The following is a 22,454-nucleotide window of genomic DNA, read 5'->3' on the forward strand; positions in this document are numbered from 1 at the left end:
GACGTGGTGCTTAGGGACTCGGCTTAGTGGGTGACAGTGGTGGTAGGGTGATGGTTGGACCAGATGAGCTTGGAGGTCTTTTCCGACCCTAATGATTCTATGATTCATCCAGTGTGAGGCATCTGCAACAACTCACTTCAAACCCAAGTCCTGCACACTAAAGTGCAGACCTTGTCAGCTTGTCAGGAAACTGTCTATGTGACATTTAGCAATTTGCTAATGAAGTCTTTATACTGTACAAACACACATTTTATACACAACCATTTCCAAAAAATGTCACAATTTAATTTCTTCAGTTCTGACACTTACACTTGCAGCTCAAAACTCCTATCGTATTTCCCCTGCCTTTCCTAGCTCCACGAAAAACAGGTTGCATAGGTGGCATAGAAAGTAGGTGGCACAGTTACAGTAGTAGGAAGTTGCAACAAAGCAGTTTCATAATAGTGCAGTTAGACACACACACACACAAAAAAAACGTACAGAAAAAACCCCACCACTTCTGCCAATGCCATTTCAGTCAGACTTTTAGACTTGCATCAGTTGAATCAATTGCAACTTTTTCTCCCAGAATCACAAGCTAAAATCTTTTTCAATAAAGATCAATAAATGGTGATGTGATATAATCAGGGTGCTGTTTACAGGCAGACAGCTTACTTAGAAAATCCATGTAAGGGCTTTTAAAATATGTATTTCAGCCAAAACCTACCATGTTTAAATTGCAAAGAAACAAGAACTAGGTTTTCATCAACTGATCAAACAGAATGTTTCAGATTCAGCAATGTAAGCTGAATACTCAACAATTAAAAAAAACGGCATTCGTGTTCACATATATATATATATATACGCACAGCTACTCAGAGATCTAAAGCAAATTTCAAATACAAAACTGCAATAGCAACAAGGAGCATATGCTGAAATGCTAGAAGGTAAAATTTCTGTGCTGCGTTTGTGATGTAACTTGACCTCCGAGGTTACATCCATGCTGCACGCTTAGCCAGAGTACTGCTGTCTGTCCACAAGTGAGCCTTAGCCTGGATTACAGATCCCAGCCAGCCAGGCTCTCCAAACCTGTCTGGCTCACAGAGGTCTGCCTCACCGGAGCTGGGATGTCAGTCTTTGAGTACATGGAAGTACGTCGTACTAGGCTAGGAGCTGCCTTCCAGAAAAGACTGGGGTTTATTCCTTTCTTATCCTCTGCTTCAGTTCAAAAACCAAACAGGATGTCTTAAAATATCTGTAGTTTAAGTGAACCTGTTTGACTTTATCCTCGACACCATGAAGGAAATACCTCACACAGGCAGTATTGTTTCAGCTGGTAGGAAGCAACTGCTAAATAAAAGATGACTGCGGGGTCTGCTGTCTCTCATTTGAGACTCAAATCCCTAATCTGGTCACAAAAGTAGTAGACTAATACATTTGTCCAACAAAGCTCAGGGCTAGGTCATAAAAGCAGAAATCTAAAAAACATTCAGTTGCGCAGATCATTTTCTCTTTCAGAGGAAAGAGCAGGGGCAGAACTGGAATAACTCCAGAGAGGAGAGCATAAGGCAAGTACAGCAGTGGCGGGCTTGATTAAGATGAGAGACAGAGTATGGCTGTGCACCTAGAGAAAGAAAATAAACCGACTCTGAAGTCGTACGTTTAATGGAAGTACTTTGTCAGTTTGATTATCTCCACTCAGGAAAAGCAGTCTGCTTTCCCACCAGCCGCTGCTTGAAAGTAACCCGATTTACAAACAAGCATGTCAGAAATAGCACTGTGCTTACTCTATAGAAAAAAAAATTGTCAGCACTTAAACCTAAAAAACTCCCCTCCACAACTCCCCAAAGTACTGCACACACATTAAGCAGAATAGAGCCAACAGCATTAAAATGGTAAAAAAACACAGTGACAGCTCTTTCCATTTTCTAGATAAAAATAATGATGAATCTAATGAACGTTTTGCTCCACATTAATCAAATTTAAAATAGTACTAGTGTAAATGCTAGCATATTTGATACTGAAATCTAGACCCAAATATCTAGTAAAACAAAGAACTGAATAAAGAGCAGCATCTACTTTTTTTGCAGAGGTATTATCAACTTCAATGAAATATTTTTAAAATACAAATGTAAGTTGTTAAAGGATTGTAATTTGGTACGCTTTGATCTACGTATCTTACCAAGACTCATTGACTGTCAGTGTATGTGAAAACAGATGATATATTGATATGTCCTCCAACATCTTTGTAGTTCTTTGCTTCACCTGAGCATTAGAAGAGTATTTTCCCTCAACACTTAACAATCATAATAAAAACAATACAACATACAGTTTATTTTTTCCAGAAAAACTAAATTTTCAGGCTGAGTAGTTCTTAAAAGACTTCAGTACAGAATACTAGTGCAACTACTTTTAAAAGGCTAAATCCTACTTCTTGTGTCCAAGTTATCACACATCACAATTTCTGGGCAATCACAGAACGTGGATCCCACTTTGGGTGAAGTTGCACAAAGGTTATGCTCTGTACCAATGCAGGGTACTTCAACAGGCAATACACAGCAAGACTGGTACAGTAATTACTTCAATCCTTGAAACGAGAGACATTTTAAAAACATGGGCTTTCTGGGCAACTAATTCTTGCATCTGTCATCACATGTTATTGCCAAGTAATATGCAGCCAACTGTAGCTAATGACATATAAATGGCATCCGTTACGCAATCCTGCAGCATTCTATTCTATGCCCACATTGTAAAGCATGATAGATTACTGCCATTCTAAGAGAAATATAAAGCTACTGAAAATACATGCAGAAAAGTAAATCCTCATTTACTTTAATAAAACTTGGAAAACGTTTTAGAACTTCTTCCTCAGTCTGTGTTTGCATTCACTCAGGTTAACAACAAACGAATCAGTTTTACTTTCAATTACTTAGTTCCTACAGTATTTCAGTTGCATAAAGTAGTGAAAAACTTTGTTTCAATAACTTTCTCTTCGTGAATTTTTAAAAAAGGTCATGCCAACACTTTGTCTTGAGTTTTACATTAAAAAAAAGAAAATTTCATGAAGCCTTGGTGTTGATTTCAGTGTGTAATCTTTTAAGTTACATATTAAGAGGTTGTTTTCGTTAATCACCAGACGTTACAAGCAACACAGATCAGCATGACAAAAGTTATTTTACAGAACTTAAGGGATACAGTGAGCTTACAGAATTCTTTGGTAAAATTTACTAATAGAAAAATTACATTGACAAGGACAACAGTTCAAGACCATTTACAGCTTCTTCTTTTTTTGTAGCATCCATAAAATAAAAGATGACCCCCCCCCCCCAAGAAAACATATAACCAAACATTTAGTCTATTCAAAGGCACTTGCTTTTTTGCATTGCTTTCATCACTTGCTGGACTAGCAGTCTCTTCAAAGGTTCACGCAACACCATAAATCATACTCGGTGGCCAAATACAGAAGCATCGTGTACTTATTTAGGATATTTATTATGGAAAGTAAAATATTCACGATCTTACAAAGTTCTTCAAGTCTACTGGGCTCGGCCTTTGGCCAACTTTGATTTTTTTTTTCCCTTTTAAGCGCTGTGCCTTAAGCTTCTTTTTCTGCCTGGAATGCATCCATACCGGGTACTGTCCATGCTGGTCTAGGAGAGTTTTTTTGTTTCGTTTATTACCTATGTCCATTTTGCAGTCATCTGGAAAAGAAAGGAATTTATAGTGAGCAAAATACATGAATCAGTATCATAGATGCTATTTTGTTACTAGATTCACCAACATGATAAAAAGATCTCTATGCACAACAGTATTTGTGGACAGAGAGATGAAGGCTTGGTACATTGAAAGTGGTTTCCAAGCCAATACAACAGCAACCGAAGAACTTCAACAGCTGATAGTAAATATGAAGAATTTTCCCTAAAGGCCCATGTCTGGGCAAAGCACCTTATTCTTTACTCTGCCATCTGTTCCAGCACTGTGTCTAAAAACATTGTGTGTGGTCTCCATCAAAAGCTGCAAGCATACAGGAAGCCATAGGCTTACTGAAACATATGTACAATTAAACACTTTTTATGATGTAATGCTTAAGATGCAAGAAAGTTCTAAAAGTTAAATTGAATGGAAGATGAAGACAGGTAAAGAGAAGAATAAAGAGAAAAATCTCTGAGAAATGCAGTGAAGGTATAAAGTATGAGCCAGCAATGCTACATTTGCCTCAAAAAGTGAGCATAGGATCAAGTTTAATACAAGTAAGAGACAGAGAGGACTAATCTCTAGGATCGGGAAGACTGCCTGTGACGTGGTCACTCCTAAGAACAGCACTCTCAGCTGGCTAACACCACAAGAACTGGCTATCTTGGGGAGACAACAAGGCTACGGGCTGGGGGGGGAGCACCTTGTTACGTATAGATTTGAATACTACTATGCTATTAAACTTCAAACTTGTTTCCAACCTTCCATGTGCAACTCTAAAAGCTTTCTGATGGGCTTTCACAGAGAGGAAGAAGACTTTTTTATGTTGTTTGTTTGATGTTGGAAGACAAAGTTCATGAGGAAGAGGCCAACACACTGCTTCAACAGTTGAAATGTGCTGACAGTCTACAAAGATCTGCAGCAGTCACGCGTAGGTGCCTTAAGGATGGGATATGAATACACGTAGTCAGCAGAGAATCAACACAGGGGCTTATTGCTGCCTGCAAAGGGTGAGTAAGCCAAGAAGTCCCAGCTCCAGAGATGTCCTGAGACATCAGAGAAACACAAGGCCTGCTGAACACTGCTGTTCTGCAAATGCCACAGAAGAGCTGGCCTGTCCCAGCCCAAAGCTCCAGATGTTGGGAGCAAGAGCTCGAACGTGGAGGGGAGGAAGGTTTTGAAGGATGCAGAACCACAAGAGCTGCTATTAGTTGGCAGTTCAGGTGGCGCTCATATAAACTGCTGCATTAGATGGCGGTTCAGATGTGATGCTACAGCATCAGGTTTTTTCTTCTAGTAATAACATCTAAAGGAAAGCATCCATAGCACCAAGCAGCACAGCACAAGTCACACCTTGCAAAAATGTGTTGAAGAAATAAGCCATTGCTCTTTGATAGGCAAGCTTCCCAAACAGAGCAACAATCACGGCAAAAGAACAACAGCGCGAAGTTACAAACTAGGCTGTGTCCACACTGGTTTGTTTGAAAACACTTTGCTTCCAACCAATTAATTTGTGATTTTACATGTAATTAGGGTACCGTTCATGGATTTCTTTTAAAGTTAATCCACCCCTAAACATAGAACAGATACAGGAGAAAGACAAAAACAACACAACTCTGCCCAAGTTTCTTCTCTGGATTCCTGTCCTGTCATACTATTAAGGTTAATCTGTGACATGAACAGGCTTGTGACTGCAAAAAGGCACTTCCATAATAAACGTCTGCTGCAACATTAACTAAATGAAGAAGTACTCCTGGACAGAGTATCGGTTGTTTACATAATGTGACATTTTCATCACACTTTGCAATCTCAAGGATGCTGTAGGAATCAGTAAGAGGAGGAAACCTACTGAACAGAAGAGCGGTCCAAGGACACAAAGAAAACCTACCAAAGAGATTAAAAAAAAAAAGAAAAAGAGAGAAAAGGGCAAAAAAAGCTATAAAAGTAGTTAATTGCAGCAGACTCAATGGGTATGATTATGTTGAAAAATCTGTGCATGCCCATAAAGTTTTAAGAACATCTACAAAACTGTTTTTGACTGAAGGCTAGCCAGACCTTCCATTGTTTTTTCCTAACAAAAAAACATGTGTGAAAAAAAATCTTTTGTAGTATGTTGTGAGAAATACCTTAAGGTAACACAGGAAAATATCCCTAATACACCCACATACTTTCTAAGGCTGGAAAATTATTCACCTGTTGGTTATTTATGGGAAGTTTAAATTCTAGATTAAACCTTCTGCCTACACTTCAGTCCTTCATAACATTTTGCAAAAATATGAATTTCTTAGTGTCCACAAACAGTTCATGCTGAAGAGTCCTCTCAAAGATAGCATTATTTTCACAAAACTTACAACTAAGTATTTCCAAGGCTGCTATCTCTCTGTAGATGCTGAGTGAAACATGCCACTGCATACAAAAGTTGCCAGCAGATTCGAAAGGGTGTGCAGGAATGACATAACCAGGCACTTGATTCAGAAACTAGGTTTAAGACAGCAATGTTTCCTGCATTTTCAGCATCAGCGAGCTGACATTCCAAATCATTTTGAAAATTCAATCCTAACCATCTTGTAAGGAACAACTTTTACAGCTGGTTTACAGGACCAATGAGAACCACAGAAAAAAATACAATTCATACTCGACTCTACCCTTAACCAGGTAATTATTTTTTATATAGCCTCTATTTCCATTTTCAACATAGTTTATAGGCTCTGCTGTTCAAATTCGTAATCCTTCTCTGTCTTTCCTAATTCCTGAATCACTGACAAAACTGCCTGCATGACTGACAGTCATAACCAGTATTATTTCAAATCCCTACTGTGCTGTCTCAAGAGATTTCTGCATCCCACATAAAAAGCTTACATTGGCAACTTCGTAACAACTTAGACAGCATACACTGGAAAAGAAAAAAGGGCTATGATTTAGTTTGGAGTGCAGTTTTGGAAAGAGGTGGTGTGTTTCTGACCCCTGTCCAGTATACAGCTACTTAAAACCTTTGCTCCCAGTTCCAGATTTATTTAAAAGTTACATTCTTTTCAAGGAATGGACAGGAAGGTGGCATTACCTGTAGAGGGCTAATGCCATGCACTCCTGCACCATGTGCAATGTATTACTAGCATTAAAAAAACAGGATCCTTGTTACCCATACCAGGGCACAATATATTTAAAAACAATAAATCACTATCTACAACAAGATATCTACAAAACTATTTTAGGTTTAGCTCCAGCTTTATATATTTCGTATCATCCTTAAACTGGAAAGGATGTTATGTCCTATCTCGAACTTAACAGCAAAGATAATGTTGTGATTGGAACAAACTGCCAAGGAACCCTTGCTCGCTTGATGCTTTTGCAGAGGTCTCTCCAAAAAAACTTTAAATGAAGTGCTATTAAGCCAGCTCCACAAGCGATTAGATGCACTGAAGCCAACGTTGCCAATGAGCAGATTCAATGACTTAATAGCCGCTTAAGGCTTTGGAGGAGAGAGATTTGGCTTTCCAGGTCGAGAACACTGAGCAGAACTGATGACGGCGGTGGAAAGCAGAGGAGGAGTCACAGAGGTCTGCCGGGGCGTTGGGCTGGTCGCAAGGTAACAGCCGGTGGGAGGAAGGGGGGGGGGGGTTCAGTTGGGGAAGCAGGGCCGTGCCCGGGCCGCGTGTCCCGGGTCCCCATCTCACCCTGCTGCTGGCGGAGCTGGGCGGGGGGCAGCACGGCCGCCACCTCCTTCACCTCCTCCATCACGGCGTCGGCGTCGGCCCGCAGGAGGCTCTTGAGCCTCTCCAGCTCCTTGGGCGCGTTCTTCTTCCTCTTCTCCGCCCGCATCTTCCTCTTCCACTTGCTCCGCAGGCTCTTCGCCATGGCTGAGGGGAGGGAAGAGGGCGCCGTTAGGCCTCCGCTGCCGCCCCCAGCCCCCCGCCCCCCCCAGCGGCCGTAACGGTCCCAACGGCCGCGCCCCCCCGCTCACCTCAGCCGCGTACGAGGCCGGTGCCCACCCTCGCGCTAGGCCGCTCCCGCCGAGTGCGCAGGCGCGGGGCGGAGCGGGGCGACGCGCCCCGGAGAGACGTCACGTGACGCCCCCCCCCCCCCCCCAAAGGGGGGTCCCGTAAGTCTCCGAGCGCGGGGGCAGCTACAACAACAGGCTGAGGGCTTCCGAGTTTATTGACAGTTAACGCACACAAAACGCCGGGATCTACCTTCAAATATTTCCAAACACGGGAAGACAGGCAATAAATAATCCTTAACACACGAAGAACCCTTTCGTCTTCATTCTCCGCCAGCTCGTGTAACAACCTGACAGCTCTTGACAGAACATTCCCCTCACGGACAGCATTCCCCTTCACCACACAAAAACTACACATTTTAACTTAATAAAACATTGCACAACGATAAACTGGGACTGCCTGTACGCTTTCCACTTGTAATCCCAAAAGGAAACATTCCCAGCAGCTACAGAACAGCAGACAGAGGCTTTCTAATAGCCTACCCTGGATCAGAAATTGGCAAACAATTTAATAACGAATTATGTTGAGTGCAAATTAAGTAATTTAAAAAGTGATTGAAACAGCTACACCACGTTAACTAAATAAAATACATGTTCTAGAGAAGAACTTCAGCGACATGAAAAGCCCTGCCCCCCGAAAAAACGGGATCAATACTCATGGAATGACAGAGCAACAGAGATTCAGTCTCTTTGTAGATCATCCAAGCCAACACTATTTAGGTACTGAACTTCATACATGTGATAACCAACCTCCCTCCTTCTGATTATTTTTTATTAAATGCCTCCAGTAAACGCAGCAGGTGTAGGAACAGATTGATGATGTCCAAGTAGAGATTGATCGCAGCCAATATGTACTCTTCGGGGGATAATTTGTGCATCAGCAAATGAGTGTCATAAATTATAAATCCACAGAAGAGAAGTGCTCCGGCAGCAGCAAACACCAACTCTATTGTCTCACTGTAGAAAAACAGCTGGAGGCAAATGAAAGAGAAAAAGAACGTAAATTTCATTTTCTTTTTTTAATATTAAAATCTCTGTATAAAGATACGCTGCACATAAAACATGGATACCTACTGCCTTTTTACTTTTTTATGCATACAAATACGATACTACTATGACTCTTCAACATTCTTATTCCATGTAGATCCCAGCCGTACAACCTCTTAACTAAGTAAAGTGTCTTAAGAAAAAGCAAGCTCTGGTTTCCAAAACAGTAACACCAGAAGACAAACTAAACAAAGAAAATATCCAATTAAAACAACTCTCCTTCCCATTCTCTCAGACAAGTAGTGCACCTCAGCTGAGAGCACTCAGTTCAAACACCACTTTCACATTAGCAAGAACAGCATCCAACAAAAATCTGAACTGGAAATGAACGGTTAAAAGATCACCAGCATAATCTACAACAGTAATGGATCCAGCTAGGACATTTTTTATTAGTATCTTTTGGAGCATTCAAAAAGTTTTAGTTATACTAGAAGTTAGTACAGGATTTACATGAAAGAATATTTTTTGACCGTGAACATGAGGTATCTTACCCTCAAGAAACCCGAGAAGATTAAAATCCACAAGAAAGCAAAGAGCCTGAAAAAAAAATAATAAAAAATTAAACTGTGAGCACTAACAGTATTTTTTCTTTTTAAATCTTACTTAACGTCTCTAAATCTCTCTTTGTATAAAACCTCCTCACAATATATTCAGTAAATAAACATCAGTTCTTAGATACCAACAGTTCACTGGCAGCAGCAGTACAATTTGGTTCTACAGAGCTGTCAAAAGTTATGTCCTAAATTTACTGGTATATTTGAAACAGCTCAGTCACAGTGAAAAATCCACATAAATTAGTTTCCTAGTGTAATATGGTTATAAGAATCATTACTGCAATAAGGAGTGCTACGCTGAAAAGAATTTCTTACCAAGAGAGCAGAACTGCATAAAATCAGTGACTTAAGAGAAACAACACCCTCACCATTCACTTGCAGCACATTAGCTTCTACTGACCTGTATTCATCATTGTATCTGCAAAGCTTGCTTTAAAAAAGAAAAAACTAGCTTAACAAAACAAACAAAAAAGAAGTCATTGATAGGACAACATACCCTGCTCCGAATTTGCTGAAGTCTCTCTTCGACTGCAAGGTATATGCAGTCAGTCCAAGAAATACAGCAGCAGTGAGAATAAAGGCTTGCAAGACGATGGACGCATCATAGAAACTCACTACAAACCGAAAAAGCAAACTGTCACTTAGAGAACACTATCCCATGTATTTGCTAAGTTATCTGTTGCAGAAACATAAATTTAAACTTTCACAGACAAGAAAAAAATCTGAACTGTTAGCAAAAGGGATAAATTATGCCTAAACTTGTCTTTGCACTTCAAGATCATGATCATATGATACACAGACCTTTGCACTAGCTAAGTTCAACATTCATGGAATATCTGCAGCTTCTTAAATAGAGATAAGAACAGATTTTCTGTACTCACAGAAAAAAAAAAGGAAAAAAAAAACGTATTTTATACCTTGATGTGTCAGAACTTTTTGATTAGGTTGCAGGAAGGAAAAGATAAGTGGGTGGAGCCTTTTTTCTGCCTGACTTTGTCCGTATTCTCATTTTCACAAGTGATTTTTTTTTGACTTTTTGTCTACAGGAGACCAGAAACCACACCAAAGAGCTTACGATGGAAGCAAACAGCTTACGATGGAAGCTATAGTGCGAGGTGATACCACAACTTCCCTGCATACCGCCCCATCTCTACCCTGAGAGCCAAGCACAAAACTCTCCAAACCCAAAGCAGTTCCCTCAGAAGATGAAGAAGGGGGAGATGAGGACATTTTCCTTGCAGATCAGCCCTGCTGAGAGGTGCCTTCCAGGAAAGAGCACTGCTAGCTGTTCCAAAAGAACGGATGGCACAGCTCAGTTCAGGTTTATACAGTTTCAGCCCTGGACCAGAATCCAGCTTCCTCCCTTGATACCCCAGGTTTTTACTAAACTCACAACATTATCATTTGAAATTGGTAATCATCTTAATATCTCATTTAGGAATCTCAGATGGCAATTAGTAAAACATACTGGATTCATTATTCAATTCATTTAAGGAACCAGAAAATAGGATGGCTATCATTTACCTGTAATAGCAACTGTCAGTGCTTCCAGCAGGGTCTACAGAAAAGTAAAAACAAAAAATTACAATGATAAAAAAACCAAAACACTTGGAGACTTCACGTGTAATAAGATCCATTATGTAACATAACCCCCATATGTGTTACATTAGCTCTCCAGTTAAGTTTTTATACATTATAACATGCTTAATTTCCAAAAAGAAAACGGCAATTGTTCAGTTGTACTGTGCTGAATGTTGCTGTGATACATAAAAATAACGCAATATAAAGTGAAAATGAATGACAGACAGCCACTACAGAAAACTGCTATTTAGGTCTTCTACTCAGAGCACACAGTGATCTTATCACGGTTCTTACAAACAGTTCAAGGGGGCTGTAACATTTCTCAGACCTGCTATTAGAAATGATCTGTTTCCAGCTTTCTGTACACTGTTCGATATTTGAAATACTTTCATTGAACACTCTTAATATCTTATTAGACAGCTAAGTGTCTGTGTCAACTTACTCCTCTCCCCAGTCTGCCACTAAAGCTAAGTTAAAATCAAATGTACTATTGATGTCTGGGTCAAAAAAAAAGGTAATTTGAATTTAAGTTTCATTACAAGAAAATAAGAGAACATCCATGGCGTGAACCAAGAGATCATATCGAAATAACAGCGTGTTTAACCCATATTTTGTTTAAGCCAATTTATCGCATGCAGTTTTTAATCCTTCTATTCCTACACAATGTAATACTTAAAACTGTCATGCCATAAACTGCCACGCCACATTTGGTGAAACTGTTACTTCACTCCCGTTAACAGCATTTACTGTCCTGAAAGACAGGAGTGAGTCAGAATACAACCCTGTAACAATTAAAAAACACCCACCCTTACTTACACAGCAAACCTATCTTCCCATTTTATGACAAAAACAACTTAGGCAGCTTCTAAAGCATCAAATTCTGATGGTGCTGATGTGACTTCCTTTCATCAGACTGATTTGCTACATGGTCCAAAATATCCAGGAGCAAGTTAGCCCACATCTACAGATTTGCAACATCAAGCAGGAGACTGAAATTCGAGGGTAGTGTTGTTTGACTTGCCTGTGCTGGAAACATTTTAAGAGTTTAGCATCAAACAGAAAACAATTAATGAAATAAACACGTATGGTGGGTTATATTTGCGCCTCTCCTGGAGGTTGTCCATTAAACAAATATGGCAACAGGAATGCTCCCCTTCTTTCCTACTGAGCAGTTGCATAGAAACTAACAACAGAACAATAAGAGCAGTGATATATATATATATATGTATATATATATATACACATATACATATACACACACACACAAACACACATACATATATAGATGTTAAAAAAAAAAAGAAGGGGGGGTAGGAAAAGAAAAAGGTTTGCTCAATCTGATCTCAAGCTCTAACGCTCTTCCTGAAAAGATGGTAGAAGAACTCTGAACTGGAGGCTATCTAGAAACAACCTGTGAATAGAACCTCCAAAAAATACCCTATACACTTTTAACTCATAAAGGTCTGAGTTATCTTCCAAGGAATACAAGAAAAATTAGCTACTACTAGCTTGATTTAAGGAGTTCATCAAAATGGAAGATACTCTAAGGACTATTAAAATTAAATTTATATAAATACTTACAAATCCAAAAAGTAGGTATAAATTAACAGGATGCTGGTGTCTGTAGAGGGTCAGTGCTAAGATTATAGCCAAAGATCCAAATACAGATATCAAAAGCAAGGCAGGCCTGCAAAGTTTCATAAAAGAAAAGGTCATCAAAATTAAGATAAAATACTTGGTAGACGTTAAAAACAGTTTATATAAAACAAACTTTTAAAGTGATCACCTACACAAAGATGCTGCTCCATAAATCCAAAGTAAATGTAAAGCAAGTTTTCCAATAAAACTGTTCTAAAACATATCACCATAGATTATCAGTTAAAAATAGTACAGCTACAAGTAACGATAATTTTTTCATGCTGAAGCTAGAGATTGCCCAGGAATTCATCAAGTGTGTGAAGAGGAAAATCTGAACTCAACTAACAGTTTTAAAGTATATGTAATATTTTGCCTATTAAGAACTTCACATCCAAGGAATTGTGTTGCCTTTTTTTTTTTTTTTAATAAGCACCTGAATCCAACAAACATGAGCATTAACTGTGCCAAAGAAAACCAGGTCTACTGGCAAATAGAGCTATAATTAAATCATTCAAGAAGCACGCCTAGCAAAAACTAGACTAAAATCAAACACAAAAGAACAGGTCCAAATAACCAGGACGATTTTAAAATAACACATTTAATTATAAAACTGTAGTCTTACAAGCTCTGCTGCATATAATACAGCTTATACAGGAACTCATATAGTGCTAGATCCTCCTTTTTTATTAGGGCTATAAAGTGAAAGTAAAAGCAAAGATTGCAAGTGTACTTGGAAGAAAACAGAAACTGGACTCAGTGCTCTCTTCCTTTCCCCAGCAGTTCTTTTTTCCTGTTTTCACCACAGTTTGATTTTGAGACTTGTTTTTTTCTCATGAAAATTATGAGGCAAAAAACAAAACCCACGGGAATTTTAGAAGACTAATTTACAGGAGACAAACAAAGAAACAAACAAACAAACAAAAAAGCAAAGAGTGGGGGAGGAGTGAGAGGATTAAGAAATGATTCAGCTTTTTGGAACTGATACATATAAACAACAACATTCCAAATAGATTCCAAGAGCAGATATTTAGACCATAAAACAAGAAATGTCAATAATTCAGATGTTCTACACTAATACATAGGTTTTCATACTGCAAATAAGCACTATTACTAAAGTACTGATTAAAATAAATTTTAATAACAGCAATTGAAATAAATTTTAATAATAAACTACAGAGAAAAATGTCAGAAGAAAAGTTACCCCGTAATCAGGTTACAAAATTCCTATTACAGAATTACAGCGCTGTGTGAGGAGGCATACAGGAGTGCTCCAGAGCAACTACATAAACTGTACTTAACACACTGATACACACTGCCATTTCATTTTAGTATTTACCTTTCATGAACAAATGCCTGTACTCCAGTAGAGTACAGAAAAATTGCAGATGTGACTGTGGTCAAAAGAACTTGAATGGAAAGAATGCTGTAGACTTTCCGCAGAAAAGCTAGAAGAAAGAAAATAAAAACGTAATCAACCTTCACTTACACTTAAAAAGTTCAACAGTAAATCGGATACAAATTTTCTGTTTGATAAGGAACTATTAGAAATTCTTTATTCAGCGAAAAAACACAGAAGAAAATAGTAATAAGCTGTTTTCCCTTAAAACACCGATACAGTATTACAGCAAGATTATGCTTTTTCTTGCACATAGTTATATAAACAGCAACAATGATGACAAGAAGAAATAATAATAAAAAAACATTTAGGAAGAATTTATTTCAGACTTTTTTTTTATAACTACATCTAATCTCACTATGAAAATACTAAAAGTATGCATTCTTCATCGTGTTCCCAGTATCTAATGGATGTAAATGAAGAAAAATTAGCTTGGAGGTTGTGTGGAGACAGAAAGAGCTGTAAGTATTTTAAAAGGCGAAACCTTTACAGTAATATCTATTTAATTGACCTTTTGTCATATTAGACATAATTTATCATCATTTGTGACTGGCATTGTACTGGATGGATACCTACAGATATAAGCTGCTAAAAGAAATTTCTCAATTAAGCTAACAACCTTTATAATTCTTGAATAAGAGAGTGGTTTAGGACACTATGATATGGGATGTCAAACATATTTCCCACTCTAAATGGAAGGAGACCAAGTCTATTAGGTAAAATGCTCTGCAAGGAAGAATAGGCTTGCAGTGAGAATCAGTCAATCCTTAATAATACAGATTAAACAAATTTAAGAACACATGCTAAGAGACACTAAATTAAGTTCAGCACTGCTGCTGCAGCAGGCAAAATTAAATATATTTGTAAGCTATGAGGGACCAGACCCTACTTTGCTGCAGCACATTGAACAAACACAGGTAGCCTGTTAGCTAGCCTGCCAGCTAGCCTGCCCTTCTCCCCACATTACTAAACGCGTCAGTAGTTTTGCTAAGGACAATACCGATTTCATATTTGCTACGGCATCTTTTAATTTCCAAACAAGATAAAACTGTATTTTAATAGAAAGAGATCTCCTGTTTATCAGAAACATCTACTAAAAAATTCACTGCGTGCACTGTTGTTATTCTAAGGTGTATACAATAACGCTCTACCTATTTCAGCAAGTAGTGGCGATGAAGACACTTAATATAGTAATATTCGATGTATTTAAGACCTGAATGCGAACAGCAAAGCAGCATTTCATGGCCACTGCTATGGCCTGACAGCACCCAGACGCTGAAGCTGAGGAGACAACACCTGAACACCCCTCACAAGAAATTAACCCCCCTCAATTTCCGGGTTAAACTACTATAATTAATTACAGGCTCCAGTTTTAACACGCATACTTTTTACCAATCCGATTTGAGCTTTAAAATGCATCGCTGTATGGGGTTTAACCCCCCTGGTAAGAAGAGCTACACACACCCCCACCCCCACCTAAACGCCAAAACTCGCCCCCGGGGAACCAGGGGCCGGGCCGGGCCGGGCCGGGCCGGGCCGGGCGGGGGGGGGGCCCTTCCTCGCCCCCAGCCCCTACCCATGCGGATGTGGACGCTGGCCGAGGCCACGTTGCTGCCGTAGTTGAAGTCATCCTCGATGGAGCTCCGCGGGTAGCACTGCTCCGCCGCCGCCATTGCCGCCGCCGCCCTCCTCCCCTCACGCAGCAACGGCCGCAACCGCCCCGCTGCCGAGCGCCGAGCGCCTCGATGGCACCGAGCGCCGAGCGCCTCGATGGCGGCGCCCGGCCCTTCCCGCCCGCCGCCTCCAAATGGCGGCCCCGGGCGGGGGTGAATGCGGGGTTGTGGCTAGGCAGGGAGCCCCCCCGGGACGAAGTAGGGAGCCCCCGAGTTTGGTTTCTACGCGGGGGGTCTGCGGGATCACAAAAGGGTTGGGTTTTCTGTGAAAAGCCTTTCGTTGTGCCGTCGTTTTGCCCGCCCAGGTCTGCCCTGCTGGAGATTTACGATGGCTCGAGGAAATACTGTGTTTGTGTCTGTGTGAAACTCAATTTCCTGTTGCTATTTTTAAGTCTGACAGGTCGTAATGGGAAGCTCCAGAGACTGAAAAAATCATCCCTTTTACTGATCTTCACCTCTGATTCATCTCCATCTGCTACGTGGAAATTGTTCTCCAGCAAATCCATGGCTACAAATATGTAGCTGTGTTCAGCAATAAATGATAAAAAAGGCTTTGGGAGTGTATGTTCACTCTCACTGTACACCCCCCCTAAAGCCATGTTTAGCTTAGAGTCATATCATAGAATCATTAGGGTTGGAAAAGACCTTCAGGATCATCTGGTCCAACCATCACCCTACAACCAACATCACCCACTAAACCATGTCCCTAAGCACCGCATCCAACCTTTCCATGAATAAATGTTTCATGCAAAGTAGAATCTGGTTCAGGCTTTCTCCTAATTATATGTCTTATCCTTCAAAGTGAGTTCAGATCAATTAAACGGAGCTCAGAGATGCTCAACGTTTCTCAGATATGTTTTGTACCATTAGCCTTTGTACGTGTGGAATTGCCCCCAACAAAGTTCCCCAAGATGGTAATTCCCATTTAGGGATCCACAAAAAATAAGGGGATGTGGGATGGGGAATGCAAAATGTAATTTTTTGACTTGTGAATATTATCAAAAGCCTTCCAGGGAACTGAAGTGATAGACATTTTAGAAATGTATGTAAAAGGTTCAACTCAAATAAAGTACTTTTAAAAATTGGAAAATAGTGGCCTCTACTGTACTCAGATTCTCAAGGGGACAAGTAAATAAATTATGTGAGTCTGTGATGAAATAATCTTGAACAAAGTTCTCCTACTGAGCTGACCTAAGATATTACATTTCAATTACAGATACAAAAATTATGAACATTACTTTATATTCTGTGAAGTATTTATGGTTCTTAAAATTTAATTTTGCATTTTTAGTTGCTGTAGAGTAGGATCTGTCAGCTTTAATCCTGAATTTGGAGATTTATGCGTTGCTTGCATTGCTGAATAGTAACTGTTTTGAAATAATTATGCTGCCTGCTTTCTGGTGAAATCCTTTGGTCTTCCAGTGCTAGACATTATTGGCCAGCGTGACCAGTGCTCCCTGGTGCAAGTCCACATAGAAGCCATCACCAATTAGAGCCCTGCCATCCCAGGTACTGTCCATCACCAGCAGCTGCCTGCTCAATTCCTGAGTCAGCTGCGGGGAACATCACTTTGGATGCACGCAGCTAGATGTTTATATGCTGCAGGCCAGAACACTTTGTAGAACAGAAGAGGTTATTAATGGATTTATACAGTAGGGGCTTATTTGTGGCCTCAGGCATTTGAGTTGGTACGAAAAAACAGGATCATTATCAGTATTGCTTCCAAGCCTAATTAAGCAGTTGTAACCTAAAGTGAGCTGAGAATCACCAAGGTGCTGAGATATGGTGAAACTCTTTTATTTTTCTTCAGTAAAAAAAATGAACTTTTGCTATCAAGACTATGATGGACTTCATTGGAACCTCAATACCCCCTTTTAAATCAGAGAGGCTCTATATTCTCTGCTTCTGTGAATTTAAAGGGCTTTTCCATGTGTATTTGGATAGCAAAGAATGCTTGCTCAGCAATATCTTGAGTAAGTACTATGGGTAGCATGCTTTTGTGAGGCTGGAAAAAGGTGACACTTTATAATGGATTTAGAAACTACAGTGCACTGCCTACCTCTTATGATAATCACTAACTATTTGGAAGCCTCATGAAAATTATAGATGGTCTCACTCCTTTGTGAGAAACAGAAAAATTCAGAGCATTGCAGCAGAATGGACTTGAGCAAATTTGCAATTAGTCTAGGGCCTAGAAAAGAATAAAGGAGAGACATAACAGTCTTCAAATACTTTATAAAAGGCTGTTGCAGCTCTCCAGATGTGAAGAAAGTAGCAGTAAGAGGTAGTGTGTCTTAAACTAGTAAGGAAGTTTCAGAGTTCAGAACTTCTTAAAGTGAAAGCAGAGTAAAAGCTGTGAAATAGGCACAGGCTACGAGACAGGAGATTGCAGGAAACAGACGTGTACCTTTGCACTTTGGCTCACCAACCTTCTGTGTGGAAGATGTTAGTCTGATGTAAGCCACCAAGGAACAGTAATGGGCTTATTCAGAAGGCAAGAGACAAAGCAGCAAATGATTCATTCAATGACGCTACTCAAGCACAATCTGCCAGGGTTGCTGCAGATGGCAGAGGAAAATTATTTACATCTGCAGTACAGATAAACCCTGCAATTTTCATGCCAAAAGAGAGCATCATTCTTGTCCTGAGATCTTTTTCCTGTTAGTTGCAGGCACACCACATAATGCACTGGGCGGTGAGCAGTGCTGTGGAGTGGCTGTGCTGAACTGAGGTTTAATAACACAGCCTCTGCCTGGCTGAATGCTTTCAATGTCTTTGCTATTTTCCATTCCTCACTTGGGAAAGTATACCTTATAAAATGCTAAATATGCCTTATAAAAAGCAAAGTATGTTTTACATTGCCTTTCTTTTCTGTATTTGATGTTTCCATAAACATACCTCCATCACAGTATTTTTATTTGAAACCACTGCAGTCCCACGGTGACTTACTTAGGACCGGCTAGACACCATCCATGCATCCATTCTGCGTGCGTGCAGGGTGAAAGAGCTTTCTGTTCTCCAGGCTCTGGTTTGGGCTCCTGTATGGAGAAAGGAAGCTCTTTCTCACTAGAAACTCACTAGAAACGGACTCTTCTGTGCCTTTGTCTGTTATACATAATCAGTGGCCTTGCTGGAAAAATTCCATCTGGTGCTCAGAGGTACTCGGGAAAGGTACTTGGAGCATTGCCAGGATTCTGCTTCTAGCCAGAGGTTTGGTTTTAAATAATTGTGCCAGAGCCCTTTTGTTTGCTGCAGCTCCGAGCAGTGTTCCCAGAGTGACCCCTCGCAGCATCCCTTTGATATCCATCTGTGTGTCTTCACGTAATCACGGCTGTCGTTAAGGCAGGACAAAGCGGTCCCCCCAGATTGCAAAGCCCATGACCTCTGCGTGGCTTCGGACAAATGCACGAGGCATGACTGCTGTCATGTTGCTCGCATGCAGGGTGTGCAGTCACGCGTGGGGCCCTGGGGCAGCAAGGAGGTAAGATCCAGTCACTTTGTTTGCAGAACAGTGCCGTGCAGATGTGAAGCACCGTGGAAAAGCAGATGAGAGAGGTTTGGTTACATACGTGCATCTGCCCATCTCTCAACCATTAATTTATCCCCAAATTAATTATGTTCTCTTAATTTCAAAGTAGGTGGCTAGTTAGTGTAGAGGGATCATTTTATCGTGTGATCATGAAGAATCGTAATTTCAAGAAATGTGTGTTACTGTGAAATTATCCTCACACTCAAGATATGAAGTTCTCCTTGACAAGTGGAGACAATCTCACAATGGCAAAGTTCTTCCAAATTGAAGTTTTAATTGCTCTAGTATCTACAGAAATGTCGTGTTGTTCTTACAGGGCAGGAAAATAACAAAGAAAGTCAGGGACAGATGTTCCATCTGTTATTCTAAAACTCCTGATAGTGAATTTTAAAATCCACAGATCAAGGAAAGAGAGTTTATCTTCTTTAATACTTAACAGTTTCATGAGAAAGGCTCTACCAAGAGCAAGCAGGTCACCAGGCTAACCTTTCATTATTCCAGGATGAAAAACCTCTCTGAACGTTCCTGTAGTTTACTAGAGCCCTCATCTTTGCCATATGATCCTTTTTTTTTTTTTTAAATTTATATATATCCTGTGAAATCCCATCTGCATTACGTATTTCTTCTTTGTACCTCGCCAGGTTATAAGTTGATTAACTCCTTTGTGTATGTGTGTGCATTGTTGATGAGACACACCAAGTTAGTTTGGGGTCTTGGTATCATGAAACACTGGAAGGTTCAGATGCAATAAGAAATGGGTTGGGGGTAGGAACTGAGCTTCCTGGTGGCACTGCCTTTTTGGAGTTTGGACTACCTCTCTAGTAGTCCATAAATGTGTGGGGAATGAGTGTACCTGCTAGGGAGCACGAAGTGGAAATTAACTGTGTGCTTTATTCTAAGGATTGTGAGCAGCTCTTGAGCAGGCTTGTTGGTTTGAATTGTGCAATTTGGTGCGGGGTTTTGAATGGGATCGGGGTAGGTACATTTCCCTTTGAGAACAGGACTTCAAGATCAACATATCAATGGTTAATAGATCAGTGCTGGTAGTTAATAAATTAATCCTGGCATTATAGGTCTTATCCCAGTGTGTTTGCCCAGGTATGCAAGTCTCATATTTTTGAAAGGTGCAATCTTATTTTGATAAGCTGGGGCATTTATATGTTAAGGTCAGGATCAAGCTGAAAGCTGTTTTGCTTATAATCCCACCTTTGTTATTTTAGTAACTGCTGAGGTTAAGAAAAAGAGCATTACCATTTTTATTCCATGTATAAGACCAAATCTTGGGGAAATGTAGAGTGCTATACTGGCAATCCAGCTATAAGTATGTATTCTTTTTTTTTTTAATGGATTTTTTTTATGGAGTTAATATTACAAAAGCAGAACAGAAGAGAACAAAACAAAACAAAAGACAAAAACAGCAATTTAATAGCGGTGCTATTATATTTATAAATAAGGGGAAGTATTCCTGAATTTGTTTCTCTGAATGAAGCATCAAAACATACCACGGTTTGAGTTTGATGTTGTTTTGTTCAGTTTCAATTTAGCAGCAAGAGCTGCTTGAATTTTGTGAATGCTATATGGAGCCTGTTTATAAAATTGTTATCTACTCTTTCTATACAAATCCTAATGTGCTTTAATTATCTTCATTGGACAGCCTACATTACCTGTAATGGCTAGTTATTCTGTCATCTAAAACCTGTGTGCTCTCCTGTAAATTAGTTTATCTAAACCTTTGAGCTTGTTTTGTCATGAACAGCTTTAATTCTTAACATTTTTTTCCTTGTATTTCGGAAAGGTGGGGTCAGATTTGCTTATTTCTGTGTGAGTGTCTAGTGCAATACCATCCTGATACAAACTCCCATGTGGAACAACAATAATAGTGTGTACACTGTTAATGGAAAAAATCCTGAATTTGTAATAGTTATGGCTTTCCCACTGTTGGTTCGGGCCCTTTTCAGTGGTGCCCAGGGACGGGACAAGAGGCAAAGGGCACGAAGTGGAGCAGAGGAGGTTCCCTCTGAGCACCAGGAGCACTTCTGTGCTGCGGGAGTGATGGAGCACAGGCACAGGCTGCCCAGAGAGGCTGTGGAGTCTCCTCCTTGGAGACCTTCAGAAGCCGCCTGGACATGGTCCTGGGCAGCCTGCTCTGGGTGGCCCTGCTTGGGCAGGGGTTGGGCCAGGTGGGCTCCGGAGGCCCTGCCAGCCTCAGCCACCCTGGGACTCTGGGCATATTCTGTCTGCATACTGGTGCTTGGAGAGCCGGGATCTGGGGACGGCACAGCTCACCCCCGGGCACTGCCTGCACCCAGGGGTTTTGCCTGGAGTGGCTGCATAAGGAACAAAATATTGCTGAGGCTTCCTCAGCTCCTCACTCAGACATCTTCTTCCTCCTCTTCCTCCAGGTCCTGCAAAGAGGGCAGGGAGGGCGTGGGCAGAGAAGTGGAAGGCTGAAGATGTAGTCATGGCAAATAATTCACTCACTCACAAAATTAATTATTTAGTGAAGCAGACCAGCATTTAGTCTCGGGATATGTATGCCAAGTTACTGCTTATTTTGCACGAGGCAGAAACAAAGCTCATGACTCCAAACGTAGCAAAGCAATTCCGTGTCACATCAAACCACCTTTTTGTAACAGCAGTTCAGGAAAGTACACTACAGATCCCAAAATACCATGCTTGTTCTGGACTGTTGCAGTAAAGGGGAAAAGACTTGAAAATAGGTCTCTCACCTGAGTGTTTTCCACTGTTGATTAATATTTAAATAGCACTTTTATTTTAAGAACATCAGTGAGTCTCTTGTAGTCTTGACATTCTCCCAGACTAGCAGGAAGAACAATGGTGCTTTAGCAATGAGCCAGAGATTTGGATGAACACTAGTGAATTTTCGGCTGATTGTTCCTTTTAAAAATTGTTTTTGAAGATGTGCCTCAGAACTGCTGTTCATGTGTAAGGCATACCTTTGCAGAGATTACAGGCTGGACAATCATCTTTGTTGAATCCATCATTTTTTCAGCATTCTCATCTGCATCATCCCTGTTTGTCCTTCTGAAGGCTTTTGACAAAGCCTGTCCTCTTTGAAAAGTCACTCAGTTATTTTTTGAAGTGGAATTAGGGTGAGAGTTTTCTAATACCTTTAGGAATTATTGTTTATTAGTTATTATTAATTATTGCTGATAAAATTTAATAATATTAATTGTTATTAATATTTGATGCTAAGTGTTAATGCCATGATTTGAAAATCAGAAGCGTCACTTCACCTGAAGCAACAAAGCTCAGCAGCCCCTGCTCATTTAAGAACAAATTATACATTTCCCTCCATGTCTAACTGCAGGCTTTGCCTATAAGGACTGCTATTAGTAGCTTTACC

At 40.2% G+C, this 22,454-nt stretch overlaps 2 protein-coding genes across 2 annotated transcripts; both read right to left on the reverse strand.

Moving 5' to 3' along the window:
• Positions 1-3,054: 3,054 nt before the first annotated feature.
• Positions 3,055-7,731, reverse strand: LLPH (LLP homolog, long-term synaptic facilitation factor). The gene is made up of 3 exons (XM_035544120.2): positions 7,634-7,731; positions 7,347-7,529; positions 3,055-3,680 (listed from the first exon to the last, which is right to left on the reverse strand). The coding sequence occupies exons 2-3, from the start codon at positions 7,525-7,527 to the stop codon at positions 3,490-3,492; spliced, it is 372 nt and encodes a 123-aa protein (XP_035400013.1). The 5' UTR covers positions 7,528-7,529; positions 7,634-7,731; the 3' UTR covers positions 3,055-3,489.
• Positions 7,732-7,809: 78 nt separating this feature from the next.
• Positions 7,810-15,661, reverse strand: TMBIM4 (transmembrane BAX inhibitor motif containing 4). Its single transcript, XM_035544119.2, has 7 exons — positions 15,462-15,661; positions 13,826-13,934; positions 12,433-12,538; positions 10,795-10,828; positions 9,767-9,884; positions 9,208-9,253; positions 7,810-8,640 (listed from the first exon to the last, which is right to left on the reverse strand). The coding sequence occupies exons 1-7, from the start codon at positions 15,556-15,558 to the stop codon at positions 8,434-8,436; spliced, it is 717 nt and encodes a 238-aa protein (XP_035400012.1). The 5' UTR covers positions 15,559-15,661; the 3' UTR covers positions 7,810-8,433.
• Between the last annotated feature and the right edge of the window lie 6,793 nt (positions 15,662-22,454).

This window comes from Cygnus atratus, chromosome 1 (assembly GCF_013377495.2).
Source record: "Cygnus atratus isolate AKBS03 ecotype Queensland, Australia chromosome 1, CAtr_DNAZoo_HiC_assembly, whole genome shotgun sequence".
Lineage (NCBI taxonomy): Eukaryota > Metazoa > Chordata > Aves > Anseriformes > Anatidae > Cygnus > Cygnus atratus.

Bases quoted from the DNA above. Each gene is read 5' to 3' on its own strand.
- TMBIM4 (XM_035544119.2), bottom strand. From the start codon at position 15,558: ATGGCGGCGGCGGAGCAGTGCTACCCGCGGAGCTCCATCGAGGATGAC. The intron at 13,935-15,461 runs GTAGGGGCTGGG...TCTTTCTTCTAG, and splicing joins CAGCGTCCACATCCGCATGG to CTTTTCTGCGGAAAGTCTAC. The intron at 12,539-13,825 runs GTAAATACTAAA...GAAACTTTGCAG, and splicing joins CAGGCATTTGTTCATGAAAG to GCCTGCCTTGCTTTTGATAT.
- LLPH (XM_035544120.2), bottom strand. From the start codon at position 7,527: ATGGCGAAGAGCCTGCGGAGCAAGTGGAAGAGGAAGATGCGGGCGGAG. The intron at 3,681-7,346 runs GTGAGATGGGGA...TTTCTTTTCCAG, and splicing joins CCAGCTCCGCCAGCAGCAGG to ATGACTGCAAAATGGACATA.